This window comes from Podarcis muralis, chromosome 10, assembly GCF_964188315.1.
Source record: "Podarcis muralis chromosome 10, rPodMur119.hap1.1, whole genome shotgun sequence".
NCBI classification, from domain to species: domain Eukaryota; kingdom Metazoa; phylum Chordata; class Lepidosauria; order Squamata; family Lacertidae; genus Podarcis; species Podarcis muralis.
Window position 1 is genome coordinate 4696200 of NC_135664.1, and position 22793 is coordinate 4718992.

General features: G+C 42.8%; 1 protein-coding gene across 1 annotated transcript; it reads left to right on the top strand.

The window, feature by feature from the left end:
* Nucleotides 1-213: 213 nt before the first annotated feature.
* Nucleotides 214-22333, top strand: LOC114605500 (cadherin-related family member 4-like). The gene is made up of 6 exons (XM_028746850.2): nucleotides 214-313; nucleotides 2060-2275; nucleotides 3420-3565; nucleotides 15181-15322; nucleotides 16182-16435; nucleotides 21725-22333. Exons 1-6 carry the CDS (start codon nucleotides 253-255, stop codon nucleotides 21857-21859), a joined length of 954 nt encoding a protein of 317 aa, XP_028602683.2. The 5' UTR covers nucleotides 214-252; the 3' UTR covers nucleotides 21860-22333.
* The last annotated feature ends 460 nt before the right edge of the window (nucleotides 22334-22793 follow it).

The following is a 22793-nucleotide window of genomic DNA, read 5'->3' on the forward strand; positions in this document are numbered from 1 at the left end:
ACCCTTAGATCTTTTTCACACGTACTACTGGCAAGCCAGGGGTTCCACATTTTATATTTGTACAGCTGCCTAAATTTAGAACTTTGCATTTCTCTCTATTGAAATTCATTTTGTTAGCTTGGGCTCAGTTCGCCCAATAGCAAAAGCTGTGTACAACTGATATATACAATTCCTTCCCAGCAATATAAATATAAATTTTCCCTATAGGTTGGTCCTCAGCACCTAAACTGTGATTCTGATCTGTTTGCCGCAATGCAGTTCAAGCATATACTGATGATCCAAGTTTCTGATGGTGGTGAGCCACCACAAACACGTAAGTTGTCCTGAGCATGTGGAAGACCTAGATGTATCTAGATTCATGTGAAGGAAGATCACCTTCTCAGCAAAGACCCTGTTACCCCAGGAATCCGGGGCTGGACAGGCTTCTATCTCCATTGACATAGAAAGGCATAAAGCCACATGAAAAGGAAATGTTTTCAATCCTTCTCCCAAATCCCTGTGATTGGAGTGCCCTGGGAAAACAATTCACTGTGATTAAAAACTGAAATAAAAGATTCCCTCTACCTGTCAACCCCCCACAAGATGCATAGCTCTTGCCACCCACATTTGAATTCTGGCTCATTCAGTAAAATCCTGTAATAATAGTTGTTTTTGAAGCACCGATCTGGCATTTATAAAAGAGCAGTTGAAGGTTTTGTGGACTGAAAACAGGGCTTTCTCTGGGATCAGAATTTTTGGAGAAGGACTGAAAAGGGGGGAAGCTTGTAGGCATCTAAACCATCTTCCATCAACTAGATTTGTCTTCCTTCCATATTCTTTCCCTCCCATGAATCCCAGTCTTGCTCTTTTCTCCAACACCATAGGATCCAATTTCATCGCTGTATGCCAGGCACACCCTAAAACCTCAGTGTTGCAGCAATACTAGCCGAAAAGGGAATATAAAAAATACGATACCCCACCGAAAGCTCTTGGCACTTTTGTTATCAGAAAAATGCAGTCTCAATCAGAGTGTAATTCTCATTATTCTATCATTAGTATGGAAACAAATACCACTACCCTTGCAGGTGATGGGAACATAGATGATTAAATGTTTGTTCTAATTCAGTCACCTCTCCACTCTCAATGGCAAGCCTTTATGCCCCTCCCCAAATTAGCACAATCAGAGGAACCCCTGTACTCTTCTCCCCACACCTGCTGTACAGCACTAAGGGAACATCCAAGAGGGATGGGAATCTCAGTCACTTTGGGAATTTCATAGAAGGACTACCTACTGAGGCTTTGTGGTTTGCATGAAGGACTAAAAAGAAGAGTGGACCACATTACTTGCTTGTTTAAGAGCAGTGTGTTATTTTGTATTTTGTGATGTTTATTTGCAAATATGTTAAGACTGTTTTGCAGTGAAGCTTTGAAACTCATTCTTGTGGTGGAGAGCAAATTCATTTCTATTTTGCACAAGGTCCAGATCAGGGATTCTTCATTTGCAGCAGCTCTAACAAACAGAAGGGTCTGTGTTCTAGGGACATAAAAGGAAGGGGACCGCTCACAGCTAGGACGACAAGTGCAAAGACTGTATAAATAAGCCTTCTGACTACTAAGCAGTGCAATCACCACTGAAGGCTTTTCATGGTGTGTTTTTTTAAGATGCCAGCCAGGGCCACTAACAGGCCTTGGCAGGATTAGATGTCCAGAGCAAAACTGCAACTTCTATTGTTCTCCTGTTGCCTGGGCAGAGGGACCGAGATGGGAGATGGGAAAAGAGAAGGGAGGTATACCACCTACCCCTTTTGAAGCCCTCAAGGAAGATCCAGCTGATTTGGGGAAGCATTCAGCAGCCACTCTGGCCCATTAGGTAGGCAAGACCTAGCTGACACACCTGGCTGCTGAATTTTAATCCTTCTGATTCCAGTAGCCCTATTCTGTCCAAGCCTAGGCACCTTCATGGCAGTCAGATCATAATCCTATAGCAATTACACTGCAGACAATCTATGAGGCAAAGTTCTCCAACAACATTCTTTGAAACTTGTTTATTGTTCTTCTATTTTTTTAATCTCCCTTTCAGGCACAATTAGGGTTATTGTGAAAGTCACCCGTACTAATGAAATAGATCCTCATACTGGCACAAATATATTCCGCGTGCTTGAAAACAGCAGCATTGGCACTGTGGTTGGAAGAGTCGCCTTTACAGACGAAGACTGGCCATTCAATAATTTGAAGCACACACTTGTTGGCGATGGTGCAGGACATCCTCCTAAGTTTTATATAGAGCCAGATACAGGTATTGCCAATTCTTTTAAAGGCTTCTCTGCTCAAGAAGAATGAATGCCACAGGAAGAAAATTTGCCTTAGCTTTCATCCAGCATTTTACTGGAGTTAAGAAGAGAACATGGTTTTAGGCAAGATTCAGTCCTGGACCTTACTAAAGTGGTCTTGGTTCTAAACTGGTGTCTGTCATCAGTAGTGGACCAGAGAAGGGTGAACAAATTGAAACTTAATCCAGACAAGACAGAGATGCTCTTGGTCAGTCAGAAGCCAAAACAGGCATTTGCACAGTTAAAGCTAGTGTACCAGCTGCGCCCATTCCTTGGCCAAGTGACACACAGTTCAGTTACATCATGTTTGGATTACTGCAATGTGCTCTATGTGGGGCTGGTGCCATGCTATTTTTATTGGAATTTTTTGTATGTTTTAAACAGATTTTATATATTAAATAGTTTTGATTCTATTGACGTTTCATATTTTAATGATTTTTCTTCTTCGTTATAGTGATTCTTGTTTTCATCATTAAGCGACCTTGAGCCCTGTCAGGGGGAAAGGCAGGGTGAAAGTAAATCTGTCATGTGTGCTGTTCCGTAATGTTTATCATGCTGTAACACCATTTTATCTGATCCAGGATTTTCTGGCACTACCTAGTGAAGAGACGCAGATCCTGTGGCTTTCCAGATGTGGTTGCACTACAACTCCCACGCCCCTTGATTGTTGACCATGGGCTGATGGGAGCTGAAGAGCCACAGATTCCTCCTCTCTGACCACAGTCAATGAGGTTTGCCATCCTATTGCTTTAGTAAGATGCTGAATCCTGCCATGCCCTTGCCTAAAATGTGGCAAAGGATCCAGCGCCTGATAGGCTGCCCTTCTGCTCTTTGCCCTGCCAGCCCCCTCACCCCTCATAAAAAAGGCCTTCATGGAAATTTGCATTAGTACAAGACTTTGAATCTTCAATATGTGAGCTTATGCAAAATCCACTGAGTTTGAGGATGCTGTTCAAGCAGCTTTCAAGCATCTTCTCTTTTGTTCTCACAAAACAAAGTTTTAAAGGATCTCATTATTGGTACGCTAAGGTTGATTAATGTATTTTTCTGCTCAAAAAAATAGAAATGTATTTTTAAAAAATGATTTAATGGTGTGTGTGTCCATGCCAGGTATTATAAAAGTTTTGAACATGCTTGATAGAGAAAGTGAGTCTCAGTATTTTCTCTGGGTGAAAGCTATTGACCTGGACAATGATATTGAACCAGACCCCGTCCGGCAGAGATCTAGCATTGCTATGGTCACAGTCTACATTCTGGTAAGTAAAGGGTTTGTTTGGGGAAGTTTGGAGCATTTGATTCTATATGTATCTGTTGTAAAGCAGTTACAATAATATATTGAGCATGGCTTATTTGTAAACTAGCAGAAACTAGAATAAAGAGATTATTGACTGAGAAGAAGAATGGATTCTACCAGGGATAGCAAAGACCTTCAGATGATGTTCAACTAACTCCCACCACCTCCCCACCCCCACGCAGCCAGCAGGCTTGTGATGGTCATGATCCAGCAACCCTGGATCATAGCTGTCAAGTGTCCCTTATTTGAAGGGACAGTCCCTTATTCCAGCGCCATGTCCCGCTGCTGTCCCTTATTGATGGATGTCCCTTAAATGTCCCTTAAATTTCAAAGGAAGCAGCTCCTCTCCCTCCCTCTCTGCCAGCCAGGGAGGAGGGAGGCTCCGGCTGTGTTGCTTGGCTGTGTTGCTCACCCAATAAGAAGTCTAAGAACGACTGGGGGGTGGAGCTTGCATGCCTTGTGTGTGGCTAGTTAATGCAAGCTGAGGGGTTTTTTGAATGCTGGACGCCATTTTGTTGCACGTGCTGCTGCAAACTTTGCAGTGCAAAGCCAGGCCGAGGAGCCATCTTAAGTTGAGGCTGCATAGGCCTTGTGGTGCATGTGATTCAGATTCTATTCAGTTGAACCTCTGGCTACAAAGTTGGTTGGACAGTGTTCTCGAAGCTACCAGCATGAGTTTGACCAGACTGCAGGAGGACAGGAAGACTGGAGTGCCTGGAACAGGTGAGGCTGCAGGTCCCTTATTTTGGCTGCTGGTCCCTTATTTTCAAGGCTGCTGGTCCCTTATTTTCAAATCTGTAAGTTGACAGCTATGCCGTGGATCCTGGGCTCCCTGAGAAAGAGAGACCTGGCCTCCACAGAGTATACTCTTTTCTTACACCCTCCGTTTCTCCATTTGAGAGACTCATCATCACCAGGTAAGAGAATCATTATTTACCAGGCTGCCCCCTATCATACAAATTTCCAAAAGCTCCCTAAGACCCCTCTGAAGCCTCCTTAGGTACTAAGACATTAAAGCTCTAACACTGCCACAGGTTATGTTAGTAGGTTAAGCGTCTAATGAATTTCCCCCCTTTAATTTCTCTGCTGTGTCTTGCTTTATTGTGGGTTTTAAAATAGTGATTTACTGTTTTTGTTGGTTTAGGAAAAAAATAACATAAAAAGGAGAATTCCCTGGATGCTAAGATCCAGGTTTGCAGCAAGTAGTCTTTGGTGAGGGACCCCAGCAGTGATTTAAAATCACAAAATATGCAGTAAAGTGCAGCAATACAGGCTGTTAGACCATTATAATATACCCTTCCAATTTCCTTCCAATGTTTCCTACTTCCCCTAGCATAGAAAAATATCACATTTGGTTGGTTAAAAATGGTTTACTTACAAATGCTTCAGAGGTCTGGTTCATCTGCTTCCCCGTATGTCAGTCTGAAAAGTTGTATCTGCAATAAAACTTAGTTGGTTACAAAATGGTGAAAGTTCCTAAATGATAGGTATAGGGACACAAGTATGACTTGTGAGAGCCTAATGGCTAAGTTTGAGCAACCAGCTGAAACCTTTTCCCATGCTGAGTTCACAGGGCCGTCTTACCCATAGGCGCCAGGGAAGCGGGGCACCCAGGCACCGGACTCTCAGGGGAACCAGGCCGAGAGTCCAGGGCCTGAGAGTTGAGTCCGGGGAAGAGCCCGCCCATCTGTCGGAGTGCCACGGTGGGATCTTCTGCTGCGGGTGGCTCTGCGCCGTGGGTTCGGGGGCGACCAAGCCAGCAAGACTCTGAGGCAGTCAGCCGGCTCCGCCCTCCTGCGCACCTGGGACTGGGCAACCTAAGGGGGCGCTGGGCAGATCTTTGCACCCCATATGCTTAAGACAGCCCTGTGAGTTCATCAGGTAGACAGAGAGCAAATGATTACCTAGTTCCAAGGTGATGGGAAGAGGACAGCTTACTCTATTAACCCCTTCATGCATCAATTAGATGTGAGCATGTTGGTTATATGATGCTGGTTATCACCCAGTTTTAATGATGATTGTTTTCAAATTGTGGGTTTTCTTATTTTATTATAAGCCATTCTGACAGCATTGCTGAAGGGCGACCTAAAAATATAGTAAATAAATAGCCTCTAGGAAACTCACAGTACGAGAGCAATGGCTACCCCTCTCTTAATTGGTCCTCAGCATCTCATACATAGAGATGTATCACCTCTGGATGTAATGTTTCAATTTAATTATTGTGACTGTTAGCCCTTAAAAGGCCTATCTTGCGCGCCTGATGCCATTTCTCCCGATAACAGAAAACAGCAGCCATTTCTGCATGTCCCAAAGAAAGCTACTATTAAGAAAATGCATTATGGTACTTATGTTGAATCCGACACAGTGATGACATTGTAGCACGAGTGAGCAATATGGCCGGGCATTTATTCTACAATGTTTATTTAACAGACAATAACCATGTCTCCTTTTGCATTATACAATATGGGAATTGGGGACTGGCAATTTATTGTGTCAAACTACATCAGTGACCCAGCAGAGGCTTTGGGGTGTGTGTGCTTTGTTCCTTTAACAGAAAGCAGCATTTTAGAGACAAGAAATATTCATTAGGGGAAATTATGGCATTGTTAAAGGATTTGCTTTTAAGCTCACACGATCAGTCTGCTTAAAGTCAGCTTTCGCCTTATTTGAAGTTAATGGCTCAATATAAATCAGTGTCAGAGGAGGATATGGAGCCCAGCTCACTCTAAACTGACAGCTGAAGTAGCCTTTTGCCTAAAAGTTATAACCAAGTATTATGCAGAGACACAAGGCACAAATTAGATTTAATTGATTACATGACAAATTGAAGCAACACCCCTGTACCAAATAACTTCAGCTCCTCTTTTCATTTATTTGCTTGTTTGTTCATTCTTCATTATATTCCTTAAGGATTATTATATGCAATTAGGTGAGAACAGAAAAATGAGTTGGACATTTAGAGTCGCTGATTACATGCTGGGGAACACTCTTCCAGCAAAGAATCAGGAGACATTCTCACTTGCGAATTTCAGGCATCTCTTAAAGGACTCAGCTACATTAGTAAAACACACACACAATGTTTTGAATGCATTACAAACATACAACATCAGAGGACGCCACAGAGCAAACAAATTTCCTATGAGATTTTCACATAGCGTTTGTTTCTTTTATTATAATGATTTAATTTCTGACTTATTTATAGCGTTTTTTTCCTGTGTAGATCCACCCAAAGACAGGCTTTTCAGCCATTTAATTCCTGATTAACCAGTCACTTTAATGATTATCTGTATATATTTTTTAAAAAACTTAAAATAGTCTAGTAATTTGCTCATTCTCTTAGTGTTTTGTTTCAAGTCATAGATTCATCTTTCTTAAAACAAAGAGAAGTTTCTTGGTGAACTTGATCCAAATACATCTTACATGACAGGAATTTCATATAAAGTGCATGACTTCATGTGGGTTGTAACAGCCCCCTGAGACAGTTATCTCTGCTGCATTTCATATGTACATTTAAGGGCTAAAACTGAGAACAGTAACAGTAACTGATGCTAGCTGAGGTCACTGCCGTCACTTGAATGAAGTTTGAATTCTACCTTTTATAAGAAAGATCTCTTCCCTCTCTCTTGCACACTTGTACACACTGGCAGAAAAAGATGCAGATGCACAAAGTAGAACCTCCTTCACCATCACATTGTTCCCATCTTTAAAATCTAGACATCAAAAAAACTGTCAACAATTTCAGAGTCATAGTATTGCAATCAAATCCACTTATTCATACATAAACCAGGAGCAATTTCAATGAAATCACTGACTATGAACAAACGTATGGCATGAGTTGTGGATCCATGCACTGAATCTTCTTGCTGATGTTTATGTCTGTGGCATGGTTAGGACTGCCATATGTCTGGAATTTTCCAGACATTACCGGGATTTCTGAAAGGCTTCACTTTGTCCTGGATCTTAGGCAAAAATCTGTTTGCACCTTTGTGAACTCGGCAAATCATGGGAGTTTTGCGGTATAATGTTCCCACTGCTTTCATAGATCATGCCATGTTGCAAAATTTGGGCTGGTATTCCACCAGTCAGTTCTTTCCCACCTGGGGGAACAGAAAAGCACATGAGCATAAAGGCTGGCAACATGTCAAATGAGGTCTGCTGATGTGTCATCCTATGCCCACTGTTGTGAATAAAAGTGTGGCATGGCAGTATATTGATCAAAAAGATACAATGCAATAATGTAAGAGATAATGCAATGCAAAAAGAACATTAGAAACCCAAAAGGCAGCACTAGCCTTATAAAGTGTGTTCTCCTTAATAGAGAGCACGTGTTGCGGTGGGGTCTAGCAGGCCACCCCACCTTTGCTGGGCAGATCTGTTTGGGTGGCCACAGGCTGTGATTGGGTACTTGTGTTTCTGGGGAGATTTCGATGTTACCAATTTGTGGGTTGGGCTCAAAGGTTTTAAATATTGGGCACACAGCTTTGGGATTTCCCTTTTGCTGCATGCACCGGATCACCCGCCCACCCTCCCTGAACTGGGGATTTTGTGCTTGACCTTGCTATGCCTGTAATGGGGTCAGCTACTTTGGGGGCAGGGGCCCGGTAGGAATTTTGTCCATTTGGCAGATTGGCTGGAGCCACTTGGTTTTTGCCTACTGCATAGCAAATCATCACAACTTGTAAGGTTTGCGGTTAGGCATTGGTTAAAAAATTGGTTGGTGGAGGGGTAAGTGCCTACCCCTCCAATGCTGGTGTTGCAAGGGAATTCCGTTAAAGGAATCCAGGGGCTTGCCATGCTTTCGTCCAAGTCCCTGGCATTGGGCTTGAGCCGTGCAAGCCTCTGGGAGCATGCGGGGAGAGGTGAGGGTCTGCTGCCCAGCTTCATTTCCCCCCAATATTGTTTTCCCTGACTGGCTTCCGCTGGAATCCGGAAGTCAGTTCTGTCCCTGGACAGGGGGGCAGATAGTCGGAACCAATGCCTAAGCAACCACTCACAGTTATGTATTTAAATAAAGTTGTGGCCAAAATTATGCCAAAAAAACCTTAAACAAAAATTATGTGTGATGTTTAAGTTATTGGGGTGGCTTGGGGACCTCAACATGCAACCAGGAAAACTAACCCAATAGTCCCTATATCTGAATGCACCCTCAGCTGAATGCCACCAGAAATTTATTTTCTTTTCTTTCTTTTAATAGGCTGAAGTATATAGTCTTGTTTAGGGGGCCAACTTAGTATTAGGGCACATAAAGTCCAGCCCAATAGTTCTTCCAAATGTTAGAAGCTCCAACCTCAGTCATGTTTTCCTAATGCTGTAGTGTTTTCCTTGAGCCTATCGAGTTTATAGTTAATCAGTGAAGGAGTAAGCCTAACAGTACTGGTGGGGTCACACAATGGTTTTTGCAGGTTACCCACAAGCACTGTTTATTGCCTGATGTATTCCTAGTGAGACTTTGAATCTGACTCATCCGCCGTCCCTCATGCTGACTCAGGGTCTCTGTGGGATTGATGTTCTTAGCGCCTCAGGCACAGGTTGGACGTATTTGTGGGGTGGAATGGCTTGGGGAAGAAAATCTCCAGCCATAGATCCGTTTGTTATGTTCTAGCAGAAGCCGTTAAGTATGAAACAGACCACATCAATGGGATTCTTAGTGCAATGGGTAATGTCCATGGCCCTAATAAGGTTTCTTATATTCACTTATCATTATGTGGCCATTGGAGATTATGTTTTAATATTTTCAGATACCCAAACATGGCTTTAAATAACAAAGCCCTGCTAGTAAAAATCCAAAACATGCACACTCCTAATCTGTCTCTGCAATGACTCACCCTTGTAAATGTGGCTTTCTTTCAGATTTTAGAAGGCTGATGGTTATTGCATTTTTTCCTGCCCAGAGTAAACCTACCTCATGCCCAAATAGGGATGGGAGAGAATTTTGATTTTGTTTGCATTTTAATGAGTAAATAGCTAATTCACACCTCTCAAACCAATATGGAAACTGAAACATGATAATCCTTCGAAATTCGCAGTTCTCCATATTTTGTGATGCAGTTCTCCAATCCATATGTACAAAAATGTGTATATTAGGGGAAAGTGTGAATAAAATGCACACATTAGTGAAAATAGCATACAAAATCTTAGGGGAAATTGCTTGTGGCAACTGGCATACAGCTGCACATTGCCTCCAATACTGGAGCCATGATGGCTTGTAGTCATTGATAGCCTTATCAAGTTAAGAGAGACCTCTCAGAAAAAGCTACAGTAGCTATCATTTATCTTTGTTTGTATTTCCATTAATTGTAACCACATGTATCACACAACCCTCAAAGAACAATTAAAATGATGCTCAAAGTGTTGTTCTGCTTAAAGATAAGGTGCAGGGCACATAAATTATTTAATTATCTGTGTAAACAGATGCCATTAATCAACACAAAGGCATTTATAGGTTGGAAACCGTGTAATTATAGAAGAAATCCAGGAACTCTCATGTTTGGGATTACATCATGACAACAACACCTTTGCCTTCTTCACTAAACGTAGTTAAATGTAATAGGAAGAGGAATTGTTTTCTAAAAAGAAAAATGCTGATTAGATTTTAAGAAGGAAAACAATAATTGTTGAGAAGAAAAATGATATCATCCTGCTCACTTGCACAATGAAGATGCCTCTCAGATGCAAAAATCTTATCTTGATCTTTCTCTGCCTTCAAAGCACGTCCAATTTATAGAATTGTATTCTATAAATAGTCTGAGACTCCTGGACTGCAGTGGAGTTGCTAGAAGTTAAGCCAATTTAGATCTGCACAGAGATAGCCAAATGTGAGCTTCCTGATTGTTACTGCGGACACCTTTTGGGAATCTGCACCTGTAATGTAATGGAGGAATGAGAGTTACCTATGGTGAGGGGGCCCTGGGCTATATCCAGTGCTTTTTCCCCTCTAAAAATGTTTAGGTGTACTCTTATTTTGACTCAAGAAAAACCACCATTTTATAGTTCAAATCGGGGGAAATAAATACAGTAAATGGACAAAAGTACAAAGATTCACAACATGTTTAGGGGTATGGATCCCCCTGTGTCCCCCTAGAAAAAGCACTGGCTATATATCTACCACTGGATATTATTCTCCAGTGATGTCAACATATATGGCAATGCTATAGCTCTACAATGCTGCTGCATATGTTTTAGCGCTGCAAATGAATGCTCTGAAACACTTCTAGTAAAGTCAATCAGCAAATAACTACTTTCACTCAAGTAATCATGATTACATTATAGAACAGCAGAAAAGAATTAAATCTAAACTATCTGTATTGGAGACAATGTACCTTTCGTGGTGCAGCCTCGTTCTCATTGTGTCGTGTCCCGTGTGACCTCTGAGTGACCTCTGAGAACTGAGTGATGCAGAGGGACACATCTCACGTTTTTTGGACACGGGGGTGATAATGAGTTCCTTAAACTCGAGGGCTGCGTTGTGGAATCTAGAAGTCCCAAATTGTCTCCATATGGATCACCAACAGTGGTTCCCATCACTTTGCAAACCGCTATTGACTATGGAGAATTATGATTTCCCACGACAGCAGAAGTACAGTTGAGAACACCTGGAGAGCGGTGGTGGTGGTTCCTGCTGTGGTGGGTCTCCTTGCCATGTCCTCTTGTTCACACTTTCTCCCAGCCAGCTCTCCAAAGCCTCCTGCCAACTTTCACCTTCCGCAACAAACATGTGATTCCTAAAACTTTCCAAAAACTCCACTTCCTAAATCATCCACTTTTGTTCCTGAAATGAAGGCTTGAAATAGCAAACACAATACAAACTATTAGGCTCCTCCACAATTCATTTCCATTTGGGCAACGCCACTTTTCCAAGAAGATGCAGACATAAGTGAATATGAAAATACAAATAACGGCAATGTAGATAAAGGCGGTAATAGAAGCAACATTTCAGGTGGAGCCTTCCAGTGTGGGCATTTAGCAATAGTGCTTTGATGTAAATTTAGCTCCCAGCTAATAACACTGCAAAAAGTCTTATATCATATCGTGGGAGGCTTGAAAATCAGAGAGTATTATTAAAATGCTTTGAGTGGGAGCAAAGACCTTCTGAGACTCTGGCCTTCCTTATAGAAGCTATGTAAATGGATATCAGACTTCTTTTGATGAATGGAGGCTTAGCAATAAAACTTCTATCAACAAAACATGAATGAAATGATCAGGTACAAATGTGTGGGTTTAAAATTATGGTTCCAGTTTGTAATTCAGGCACCAAGGCTCAAATTAACTATAAATACAAGTTAGGGACCTGTCAGGCGTTGCAGGGAGAGCCCTAAGTGATTGGGAAATCTCCACCCCCCTGTATCGTGTAATGGAGCAAGACGGAGTGGAACAGAGGACAGAAAGATACATATTTACCTTCCCTTCCCTGTGCTAAACCCTTGAATTATGCTTATTATCATTAAAAAATCTTTAATCAACTTGCATAAAGCCAATGAAAATTCAACAACCTCATCTGAGCAGTGTACAAAACATGAAAAAGGTCAGGAAACCTTGGGTAAACATAGGATTTAAGCAAGTGTTTTAAACGGGAGCTACATTTTCCGTGATGCTGAGAGCAGGTGATAACCTAAGCAAAGGAGATCAGCTCGTATCCTCATCCCTGCTTTTCAGTCTGTTCTTAAGGCTGCAGGCCTTGACGCATGTTAGTGGCATTATCAGCTCATGCCAGGGGGTAGCAATCCTCCAAACATACTGGACCTCTTTTGGATCTGGGTGATTTCATTATGTCCAGGTCTGAAATGGAAGCCCAGAGGGCCCGGGCCCCAATTCTGCTACCATGTTCTGGATTTGGAGCCTTTTCTCTAGGGCACTACATGATGAAGAGGTCGCTAAAGCCCTGCCCTTTTGTGTGTCATACATTCAGTTCTGTGTCTTGTTCACTAATAAACCATGTTTGCTGCAGCTAATAGGGCTTCATGGATCACCTGCTTTTCTATGAGCTGTGTCAATCCACTTAATAACTATGGATTGGTGGTATCTTATTTTGTACCCAAGAAAATAACTCTCGGGGGAAGTGTACAGAAGCTTTACATACCTTATCAAATAATTTAATGGAGCATTTAGTAAGATAAACAGTCTGGGCCATTTCTCTTTGTAATGTAATGTTGAGCAAAGCCTGTCTGATTGATTGATTTTCCTTTAATTGAGAGCAGACAATAAAAGAAGCCATGTTTTCTTCATGCTGATTGATAAGATTTGCAGCTGAGCCCTGAGTGGCGGCATAAAATGCTATATCCATAAAGCACTGCATGGTTTTTCTGTCAGAAAACAGAGCTTGTGTTTCGTTGGCTGTCTTACTGTAGAAGAGTAAAGCAAGAAATTACATAGGCAACTGGTAAAACTTCTCAAAGCTTTGCGTACTTTCTCCATGCTAGCAGATCGCTGGTCCTCTTTCTTCCTTTCTTCCCATTTTAAGTAGCAAAAGAGTCATCACTGGGGGGCAAATAGAAACTATTTGCATGTTCAGACCCAAAAACCTCCCCCCAAATAAATTCACACTTGACTCAAATATTGGTTTTGGTTTTTGGCAGAATTTAGGCCACAACTTTATTGATTACAGAAAGTGACTGGTTGCATAGGTTCTGGTTCGACTAGCTCCCTGCCTTGCAGGTAGCGCTGACCCAGGGCACCAGCACAGGTCAACCAAGGGTGAACACCTGGATAGGTGGAAAGCTGGTAACGGGCTAACTCTGCTACCCAAATGCCCCCCTGGACTCTGGCACGGGCACAACCCCCTCTTGGGGGTTGACCAAACCATCAAGTCCCTGAATTCCTTTAATAGAACACCCTTCACATAGGGATGGTGAGAGCGTTCTCTCATCCCTATCATCTGAACCAGAGCCTATCCGCAACCTTACAAGTTGTGATGATTTGCTACGTGGCAGGTGAAACCCAAATGGCAACAGCCAATCAGCCAAGTGGGGAAAATTCCAGCCGTGCCCCTGTCCCAATGACAGACGACACACAACGGCATAGCAGGTTCAAGCGCAAAGCCCTAAAAGTGGGGAGAGGTGGGCGGGTGTTCCGAATGCAAGCGCCCAAAGAGGAAGCTCTGGGTCACATGCATGGGCATAAATAGGTCCCTCGAACCGTTTGGACTGAGTCCCATTGGCCAGATTGCAGCCAGCTTCAAGGGAACTTCCAATCAGGTGTTGTGGCTGACCAATCGTACCCACCCACAACACAGGGTGTCGGTTTTCCAGGGCTCACTGCACTACGTGCCCTCTTTAAGGGAGGACCCGATTTAACATTTAAATGAATAAATTTGGATATGACAATGGGGGGGGGGGGACAATGCAAGGAAACTAGTGATTAATGCCCCCCCAACAGAAACAGTCAGGGACTGTTAAGAGTCTATTCATCACTAATTCTTCAGCTGCTGTTCAACAGGTGTAGTGCCTGAGTTTGCTATCCTCCTACCTTTCGTTTCATGCCTTTTAGATTGTAAACCTGAGGGCAGGGACTGTCAGAGCCATTTGTGTCTGAAGACCAGGGTCAAAATGCTTTAAATAAATGAAGACGCAGAACCTCCACTTCAATCCCACTTGCAGCTAATTACAAAAAAGCAAAGCCTCAGCAGCACTTAAAGGCACATAGCACAGACCATAAACATCTGTGCCCATCATCTCTTGCTACTGCTGGTGTCCTGCAGTAGCATTCAGGTCTAACCACACTTGCATGGCAATATATCTATTAAAAGCTTGATACCCTGTTTCTTTGTTGCAAAGCAGTGTGGGGAGGGGGTGACTGGGACTTCTCCACAGCTTCCCCACTCCAAATTGCCTTCTGCTCATGCTGCTTTGCAGGCCATCATGTTTTTATTACACACCTTACAGTATATCTAGGACCTGGGAAAGGAGAGTCACATGGTTTTTTGAGAGAAGGGTTTCAACAACAGAGGTTGCTCTGAGGTGTGACAAGGGAACTTCAAATTGGCTTTCCAATACAGTGGTACCTCGGGTTACATACACTTCAGGTTACATACGCTTCAGGTTACAGACTCCGCTAACCCAGAAATAGTGCTTCAGGTTAAGAACTTTGCTTCAGGATAAGAACAGAAAGCGGGCTCCAGCGGCACGGTGGCAGCAGGAGGCCCCATTAGCTAAAGTGGTGCTTCAGGTTAAGAACAGTTTCAAGTTAAGGACGGACATCCGGAACGAATTAAGTACTTAACCCGAGGTACCACTGTAGTATGGAACTAAAGATTTTTAATGTAGCAATGCATGTTCACAGTTTGAATAATTGTGTAATTATTGACTCTGTAAACCTGTTGCCCAAGACACAAACTTTCATTCTTTGTGCATATGTACATTGCAATTTTCTGAAGAAGGTTAGGAATAATCTGAATAATCAGAAAAGTGCTTCTGCCACCATCAGGCTTAATGTGTCAGTGTCTGCAGAAACTGACTTGTGAAGTTGCTGTGTAATGATTGTAGGGAAATGCTGGGAGCTTGCGGCTCTCCCTGCTAGAATGTTCTTGTTCCTAACTTTTTGTCAGAGGGTTTTCAAGCGACCTGCTATTTTCTTCTTTTGCAGAATGTGAACGATGAACCTCCGGTCTGTAGGCCACCCTATTATAGCAAACCTATATACTCTACTATTAAAACACCCATCTTGCAGTTGAATTGCTCAGACAAAGATTCTCCCCCTCATCAGCTCAGCTACACTATTGTGGGAGGTAAGACTATATATAGCTTAGTTTTTGTAATGACCATTCATTAGTTTTCATTCTTTCTTTTTGTGTGAATAGAATTGGTGAAGCACCTTCAAGTGTATTCCCCTTCAAAAGTGAGCCATTTGGGAGCCGCACAGAAATTAGAACCTAAAAAACACACACCTTACGACAATATTAGCAAGCCAGAGATTGTTCTAACCATAGAAATATGTCAACTTGGAGTAGGTCAGTTGCTAAAGAGCACACACCAAGAGTGTTTTGTTGAAATCAAGGCTAGGGAACCCTCTAGATGTTCCTGGACTACAAGTCCCATCATCCCAGACTGTTGGCCATGCTGGGTGGGGCTGGTGGGAATTGAAGTCCCTCAGCATGTGAAGGGCCTCAGGCTCCTCACATCTGGCCTTAAATCATAGAATCATCAGTTGGAAAGGTCCCTGAGGGACATCTAATCCAACCCCCTGCACTGCAGGAATATGCAGCCATCCCATATGCGGAATCGAACCTGCAACCTTGGCATTATCAGTACCACGCTCTAACCAACTCAGCTATATATGAATATGCACCTTCTGTGCTTTGAGGGAGACACCTCTCTTCTCTGAACAGTGGCCTGGCGTTGGGAAAGGAACCTGCTCCAAACTGCAATCTCTTTTGCTTCCTACGTTTCTTTAAGGGAAGAAAAGCTGCTGTTCTCTTGTACCAGTGCCTAAGAGGCTCTTTGCATCATCCCGACACAATTCAGACATTTATTAAGAGATGCCATATTTACCTGAAGTGCAAGATTCTGAAAGCTGGAGAGCTAGATATGAATTGTAATAGGATGCCATTTTTATTTTTATGGTACTTCAAACCCCATTCTTTCTAGGCAATACCCATTCTCGGTTCAAACTTCAGAGATTAGGCTCTGGCTTACCTTCTTTGATGACGACACAGAACTTCCAGTATGATGTGTTTCGAGGAATTCAAGATCCCACCACATTTCAGCTGCTGATAGAAGTGGCTGATGAACTGCATGGCAGTTTAGCTCACCGCTTGTCCACAACAGCAACTGTAATACTGCATGTGGTTCCCTGGAAAACAACCAGGCCTTCAACCACCACAAAAACAACCACAACTGCCGTAAGTTTCCAAGCATGCTTCTTTTTTTCAGCACATCAAGAGACATCTGGGGCAGTTGATAGAGGAGAGCACAGTTCAAAATGTTTCTGGTATCTCTGTGACTTACAGAGAGGGGAGGGATGGGGTGGCAGCCAGGTCATTGTGGTGCAAATGCACAGGAGAGAGAACTGGACTGGCTCTGCTGGTGTGTTTATACTGTGCCAGCATCGTCACACCCTTGGAACACCCGCCGGATGGCTACTGCTTAAATGCTTCCCCCAAAATCTTCTGCCTCAGGTAGAGTGCCTCACTATTTGCTCTGAATGAATAAAACATAGCAATAAAACAACAATATGATATACAAAGACTAGAAATAAAAAGTCAATTATATAAAATACATTTTAGGGTTTTGAATCAGTAGTCAAATGGTGGATCTTATTCTGATTGCCCCAGCTAAAAACTTTGCAACCTGCTCATCTTGATCTGCCAAGAGAAGGGACACTGTACCCGGAATGGACAATAAAAGAGGGGTGATAATCTCATTCCTCAAGTCTTTATAAGGAGGGCAAGCCGGAAGGGCATGCGCCACCAATTCAGCACTGCCATCCCAACACGAACATAAGCGTTTTTCTTGTGGAATCTGTTGGAATCATCCCTTGAGTGCTGCTGAAGGCAGTACATTCAATCTTGCAAGAGTAGAAGTGTGCCTATGTTTTAGAATTGCTACGTTATGCAGATAAGGTGCCAGAGAGTCAAAATGGGAAGGTGGAAAATAGTCATGCCATGGGCACAATTTCCTTATTGTGGCCAAGTTGTTCTGACGCACAATATCATTTAGGGGCTGACAAATCAAGCTGTTTGCTTTACTAAAACCCAGAGCGAGTAGCTGTTGTGGTGATAAACCACAAGAGTGAAGTTTTTGATAGACAATTTTAGTCCAGGCGCTCTTGTGACAATCTTGCTGCCCTATTTGCTCTATTTTTGATGTTCAGGCTCTGAGTGCCATTCCCTGTGTAGCCAAAAGAGCATCATCTATGCTCACAAATGAGGCACTGGTAAGCTTGAGGAGGTATAGAGCTAATACATGCTAGGGGTAGCGTGGGCGATACGGCTTGCTTTCTGTTTGTTTTTTGAAGCTCAGAAGACATTTACCCCTTTTACAAAGGGGGAGTGGGTACAGTACATAACATCCTGAGATGACAACACACAGAGCCGTCCGCAGCCTTCTCTGTTTCTCAGAGTTCATTTCTCAATCCAGGACACCTTCTCTTCCCCCTCCTCTCTCTCTCTGGATTAGCAATTGCTGAGGACCAGCAAGAGAATGCTCTTTCCCTCATGCTCTGTTGCTTTTAAGATTCCCAATAGCATTTTGGTGGTCACTGTTACAGGTAAAGTGTTGGGCAGTTGGAGACATTTTATAGGTTTACGATGACTATTATTGTTAAATAGGAAGAGCAGCCCTGGATCAGTTTCTCAAAGATTCATTACTCAGGTAAAATTCCTGTTAAATTACCGGCAACTGTCAATATGCTAATTTCTTCTATACTATTAAGTTATCCCCACCCATGATTTTTTCTCCCCATATCATGCCACACACAATATTTCCTTAGTTTATCACCCAAACACAAGTGCAGCTACTGTAACAGATGGAATAAAACAAAATGAACAAGACTCTCCACTGAATTTATATCTTGTTTAGCTTTTTCTTTATTCCTCTGTGTCACTAAAGTAGATGTTCGTGATTAAATAACTATATAAGGTTATTTTTAAAAGCTTTCAGTAGTATTTTTTGAAAATTCAAAACACTAATGATAATCTGGATTGTGACTCCTCCGTTGCTAAGAGGTTTCATTTGCTTTTAAAATTTGTACAGCTCTGCTATATATATGCTCAATAACACAATGGAGGTTTTGCTCTTTTGGTGGAAACCAACCTGATTCTTATTTTTATTAAAGGCAAGTAAATCTACTTTGAGGTTTTCAAGTTAAAAACTGGTCAGGTTTTTTTTGAAAAATAAATATTATTAAGGCCTGCTTACATTACAGAAAGGAGCTGATTCTCTGCGCCATGCTGTGTGTCTCTTCCTCAGTCCTTTTCTGGCTCATCTGGCATCTGGGGCCAGGATGGAAATGTCAGCACTGTGGGTGTGAAGGCACACAGTGTCTGTGTTTTGTAATGGGAGCAAATTGTCAGCTTCCATGAATGGTGGCTGCCCATCATAAAACTACCCAACATGCAATGCCCAGCTGCGGTTTTGTGTTAGACAGCACTGCGCATGGGAGAGCTGATGAGCTGCTCTCATTCAACAATGGTGAGACCATGTGCTTTGCCCAGTCTGGTGGCAAGAAGAGGTGGTGTTGTCAGTGTGTGGTATGTTGTGCATGGCAGGGCTGGTCTGCTGGGTCTTCTGCCAGTTGTGGCCATGACAGGGGGGACCTTCCTCATGGGACCTACTGATTTTCTGTTGGGGGATATCCCCCCAAATGGTTATGGGCTTGCTGTAGAAATCCCATGTCGATTATGATGATCAATCCCTTGTGTGTTATTCCCAGCATCTGATCTGATAGCTAAGCTCCATTGCTTGGTGTGAGGCCCCCCTCAGAATCTTCTATTTCGCATGTTTTCCCTGGGGCAGAAAGCCACGTTCATGGATACGCATATCCTGTGCCTATACATATAAATAATGTAAGTCTAAAACGAGATACCCAGCTGAATCATTAAGATGTTAAGCCAGGAAATCAAATTAGCTGGCCACACTCATAGGGAACTTTTACATCCGAGTCCACTGGCAAAACAGACACAGCAGATGTTAACTGTCTAAATCCTTTAGTTTCATCATATGGTGACATAATGTTGAGATAAGTATCGGACACTCATGCAAACTGTATTCAGATCCTTTGTTTGTTCAGTGCCTTGACCAATAGCAGCCAGTTTACTTCAATAGCCCCAAAATATCTGTATCATAGGCTGGTGACAGCCTGTTTTATCACACAGGACGATCTGCACATGCTCATCTGTCTGGTATCTCTGGGGAAGGGGAGTCAATGAAGAAGGGAAAGGCCGATATCTTTAATGAACTGTATCTTAAAATATACTTTAAAATGAAAGGGAAGTAGTACTTCACTGGCTTGAATTTCGAAGCATGTCCCAGGTCCACACTGTCTTCATCTGAAATGATTAGTATGGGGGCGTGCCCCTCAGCAAAGCCATGTTGTAGTGCTAAAGAGGCTGAACAGTGAATCTCATATGTGGTGGAGGGGGGCAGTTGAGACAGAGTCCAACCCGAGGGAGGGGCTGGTTACTATGAAGATGAGAGAGAGAATGCTCAGGAGGAAGAGAGATGGTCAAAAGAGAACCAGGGCTTTTTTAGAGCTGGAACTCATTGGAACTCAGGACCTCTCAGGTGGGCGCCATTGCCATCCTAAGAGAGAACGAGGGAGGCGTTCGTCACGGGTTCCAGCTCCTCTTTTTCTAGAAAGAGAGCACCGAAGAGAACAGTTGGAGAGAGACCTGAGTGACTCTCCGCAGACACAGCGGAAACAGCCTCTTAAGTTTGCGGCAGTTTTCTGGCGGGAATCCTCAGAAGTAGGCAGAGCAGCCCTTCAAAGAGAGCTGAGAAGATTAATGGTGGCGGGTGGGAACTGACATAAGGATGTGGAGCTAGCCAGATCTTCTCCAGAATTATCTTGCTCACCTAACTCTGCTCTGGAGATAATTGGGAACAGTAGTAGAGTTGCAGATTCAGAAGTGCCACAGCCAGGCCCCTCATAACCACCCCCCCTTCCTAGATTATACAGTAATCTCACATTTAAACAATATTAATAATTAGGGTTGCCTGGCAACCATCAGTGCCGATCTGCATGTCTTGCCTTTTAGCCAGATCTCCTATTTTCTGTGTGCGCACATGTGCAAATGATTTGGACAGCGCCAGTGTCTTCTTTCAGGGTCACTCATGTTGTGCTTTCCTTGACGTTCCTTTGTAGCAGAGCTTGCACACCATTCGCTTGAAATGAAATCATGTTGTGTTTTTGGTTCTTAGGAGCATCTAGAGCAAATCCTCTTTGGTGTTTTTCTTCAGAGTGACCCCAGGAGCCAAGGCTCACTGGCTGATTCACCTCCTTTTACTCTGATTAGCTGCAGATCAGTACAGGAGATGAGAATACTTCTTCCCAGAGGCTTAAAAGTCCCCATTCATGCTGATGGGGCAGCTCTAGGATGCTGGAGACAGGGGCCCTGCTGAGACCCTGTTGCAGAAATAGTGGCAGATCTTGGATCCTCTGTGTCCCCTGACTGATCCACGTCTAGATCCAAGGCACACTGTTTGCTTCTTGAGGGAAGGTGAGAGGGCTCCATATCTCACTACTCAGCCAAGAGCAGGGCTTGAAGCCCTCAATATTGCCCATATATACTTAGTCCAGATGGTCCTCATGCAAAATAATTATTTATAAAAACATATAAGTCGCACTTTCATAAAAATACTTATATAATATAATTTACAATGATTAAATAGACCCAATGTCTATCTAATGTCTACACAATGTGTAGAATTTGCCACAATCTCGACTTAACAGCCAGGAACACATTTTTCAGGGGGCTCACCAGTTGCTGGTGTTTTCTGGGAATGCTTTTTTTAAAATTTAATTTTATATAATTAGTGCATTTTCTCTCTCTTCTGAAATCTGAAATTAATGTCTTCTATTTTCTGTTAGCTAGGTTTTTTCTTTTCTTTTCTGGTACTAAGAATGCTGCACCACCCACAAATTTAAAAGAAAAATAAAACACCCACGACTATATTCTGCTTTTATTTTGCAACTTCTCAAGAGTATGTCGAAACTTAAGTTTTCACTTATTTCCCCTCCAGTAAGTGTTTCATGTTCTACAACACACAATTGTTCTTTTAACATAGGAACACTGCCACCTACTGGACAAAGTATAGGTCTGTCAGTAGTACAAATTAATATACGGTAATTTCTAAGCCTTTTCATAACTTTTATAATCATTCCATTAGCACAAGCATCCGTTGTGCTAGCTAGAAGTCTTGCAATGACTTCTACTAGCAAACCGGGCTAACTGAATCTGAGATTTCTTTAGAGCATTTTTGCTTATGAAAAAGCTTTAAAGCATGTCACATGCCTTTTATTCAGGGTGTTCTATAAACCACGATGCTTCCCTTCTGGACCCAATCATATTCACGTTTAATTGGAATTAACTTTGAATTTGAATTTTCTTTTCCAGATTATATTGCATTTTGAAAAATCTAATGGATATCCATTTCTGATTTGCAAATGTCTCTTGTTTGTTTATTTCTAGGCTACCACCTCAGTGCTGATTCAGACTTTATATTACTGGCATCCCGAAAACTGGTTTCCTGTTGTCCTAACTATAGCAGCAGCCCTCCTACTGATGTGCTTGTATATGGCAGTGTGGGGTTGCTTCAAAGAGTAAGGACTCCTTCAGTTTTGGGAACAGCTCAGAGGAGACAGTGAATGTGAAAATGTACACCTAGACTAGTCTGTTGATAGATATTCCACCCACTGCAATAGAAGTTTCCCATTTCCCCCCATGTCTCATGAGACACCAGTCCTGAGACTTAGAGAAGTTTTTAAAGTGGTTTGCTATTCATCAAGAGGGAATTGTGTTTGATACAAATAAGCACCACATTTCATATGCTACAGCAACACAAATGTGTGTATCAAGAATTCTGTAGGTGGCAGGTAACATGGATGTTCCTGCATGCCCTTGTTCAGATCTCTTAGGAGCTAAGGGTGCAGTCTTCTGGTCTGTGGAAGGGAATCTGAGCGGCTATGGAATAGAGTGAATCTCCCTCTGTTCCTGCAGAGTGAAGCCCATAGGTAGAGAAGAAGGTCTGGCCTCACAAACCTTCCCATTGTGGAAATATCTCCTAACCTTACCGCTCCACTGATGAGAGTGACCCAAAAGGGGGTGCAGATTGCAGGATCTGGATCCAAAGCCCTCGTCTTTCCCCAATATATCCCTGGGATTGGGGAGGGGGCTGTATGTGCAACCTGTGCCTGGAGTGCATATTTCTGCTGCTGCTGCCTCCTGCACACCATTTTCCCTGGCCACGACAAGACGGCCAGGAGAGGAGGTTCTTCTGCCCACAATCTCCCTTGCCCCAACCTCAAAAGATTACTGACAATAAATTTTGTGCCAGCCCTTTCCAATAAACTTCCATCTCTCCATGTGTTGCTCCCCAGTACACACCCCGTGATTCTAATGTAGATGGCATTTTTACCCTCAACAGCATTCCCAAATGTGGAAGATTCTTTCCACAGTGCTGTATCGACCAAAACCATCCGCCAGTCCTGAACGCTGAAAAACATGCTGGTTCTCCAAGGTAAGGGTCCTTTTCTGTCTC

Bases quoted from the DNA above. Each gene is read 5' to 3' on its own strand.
- LOC114605500 (XM_028746850.2), top strand. From the start codon at position 253: ATGCAGTTCAAGCATATACTGATGATCCAAGTTTCTGATGGTGGTGAG. The intron at 314-2,059 runs GTAAGTTGTCCT...TCTCCCTTTCAG, and splicing joins TGGTGAGCCACCACAAACAC to GCACAATTAGGGTTATTGTG. The intron at 15,323-16,181 runs GTAAGACTATAT...CATTCTTTCTAG, and splicing joins CAGCTACACTATTGTGGGAG to GCAATACCCATTCTCGGTTC.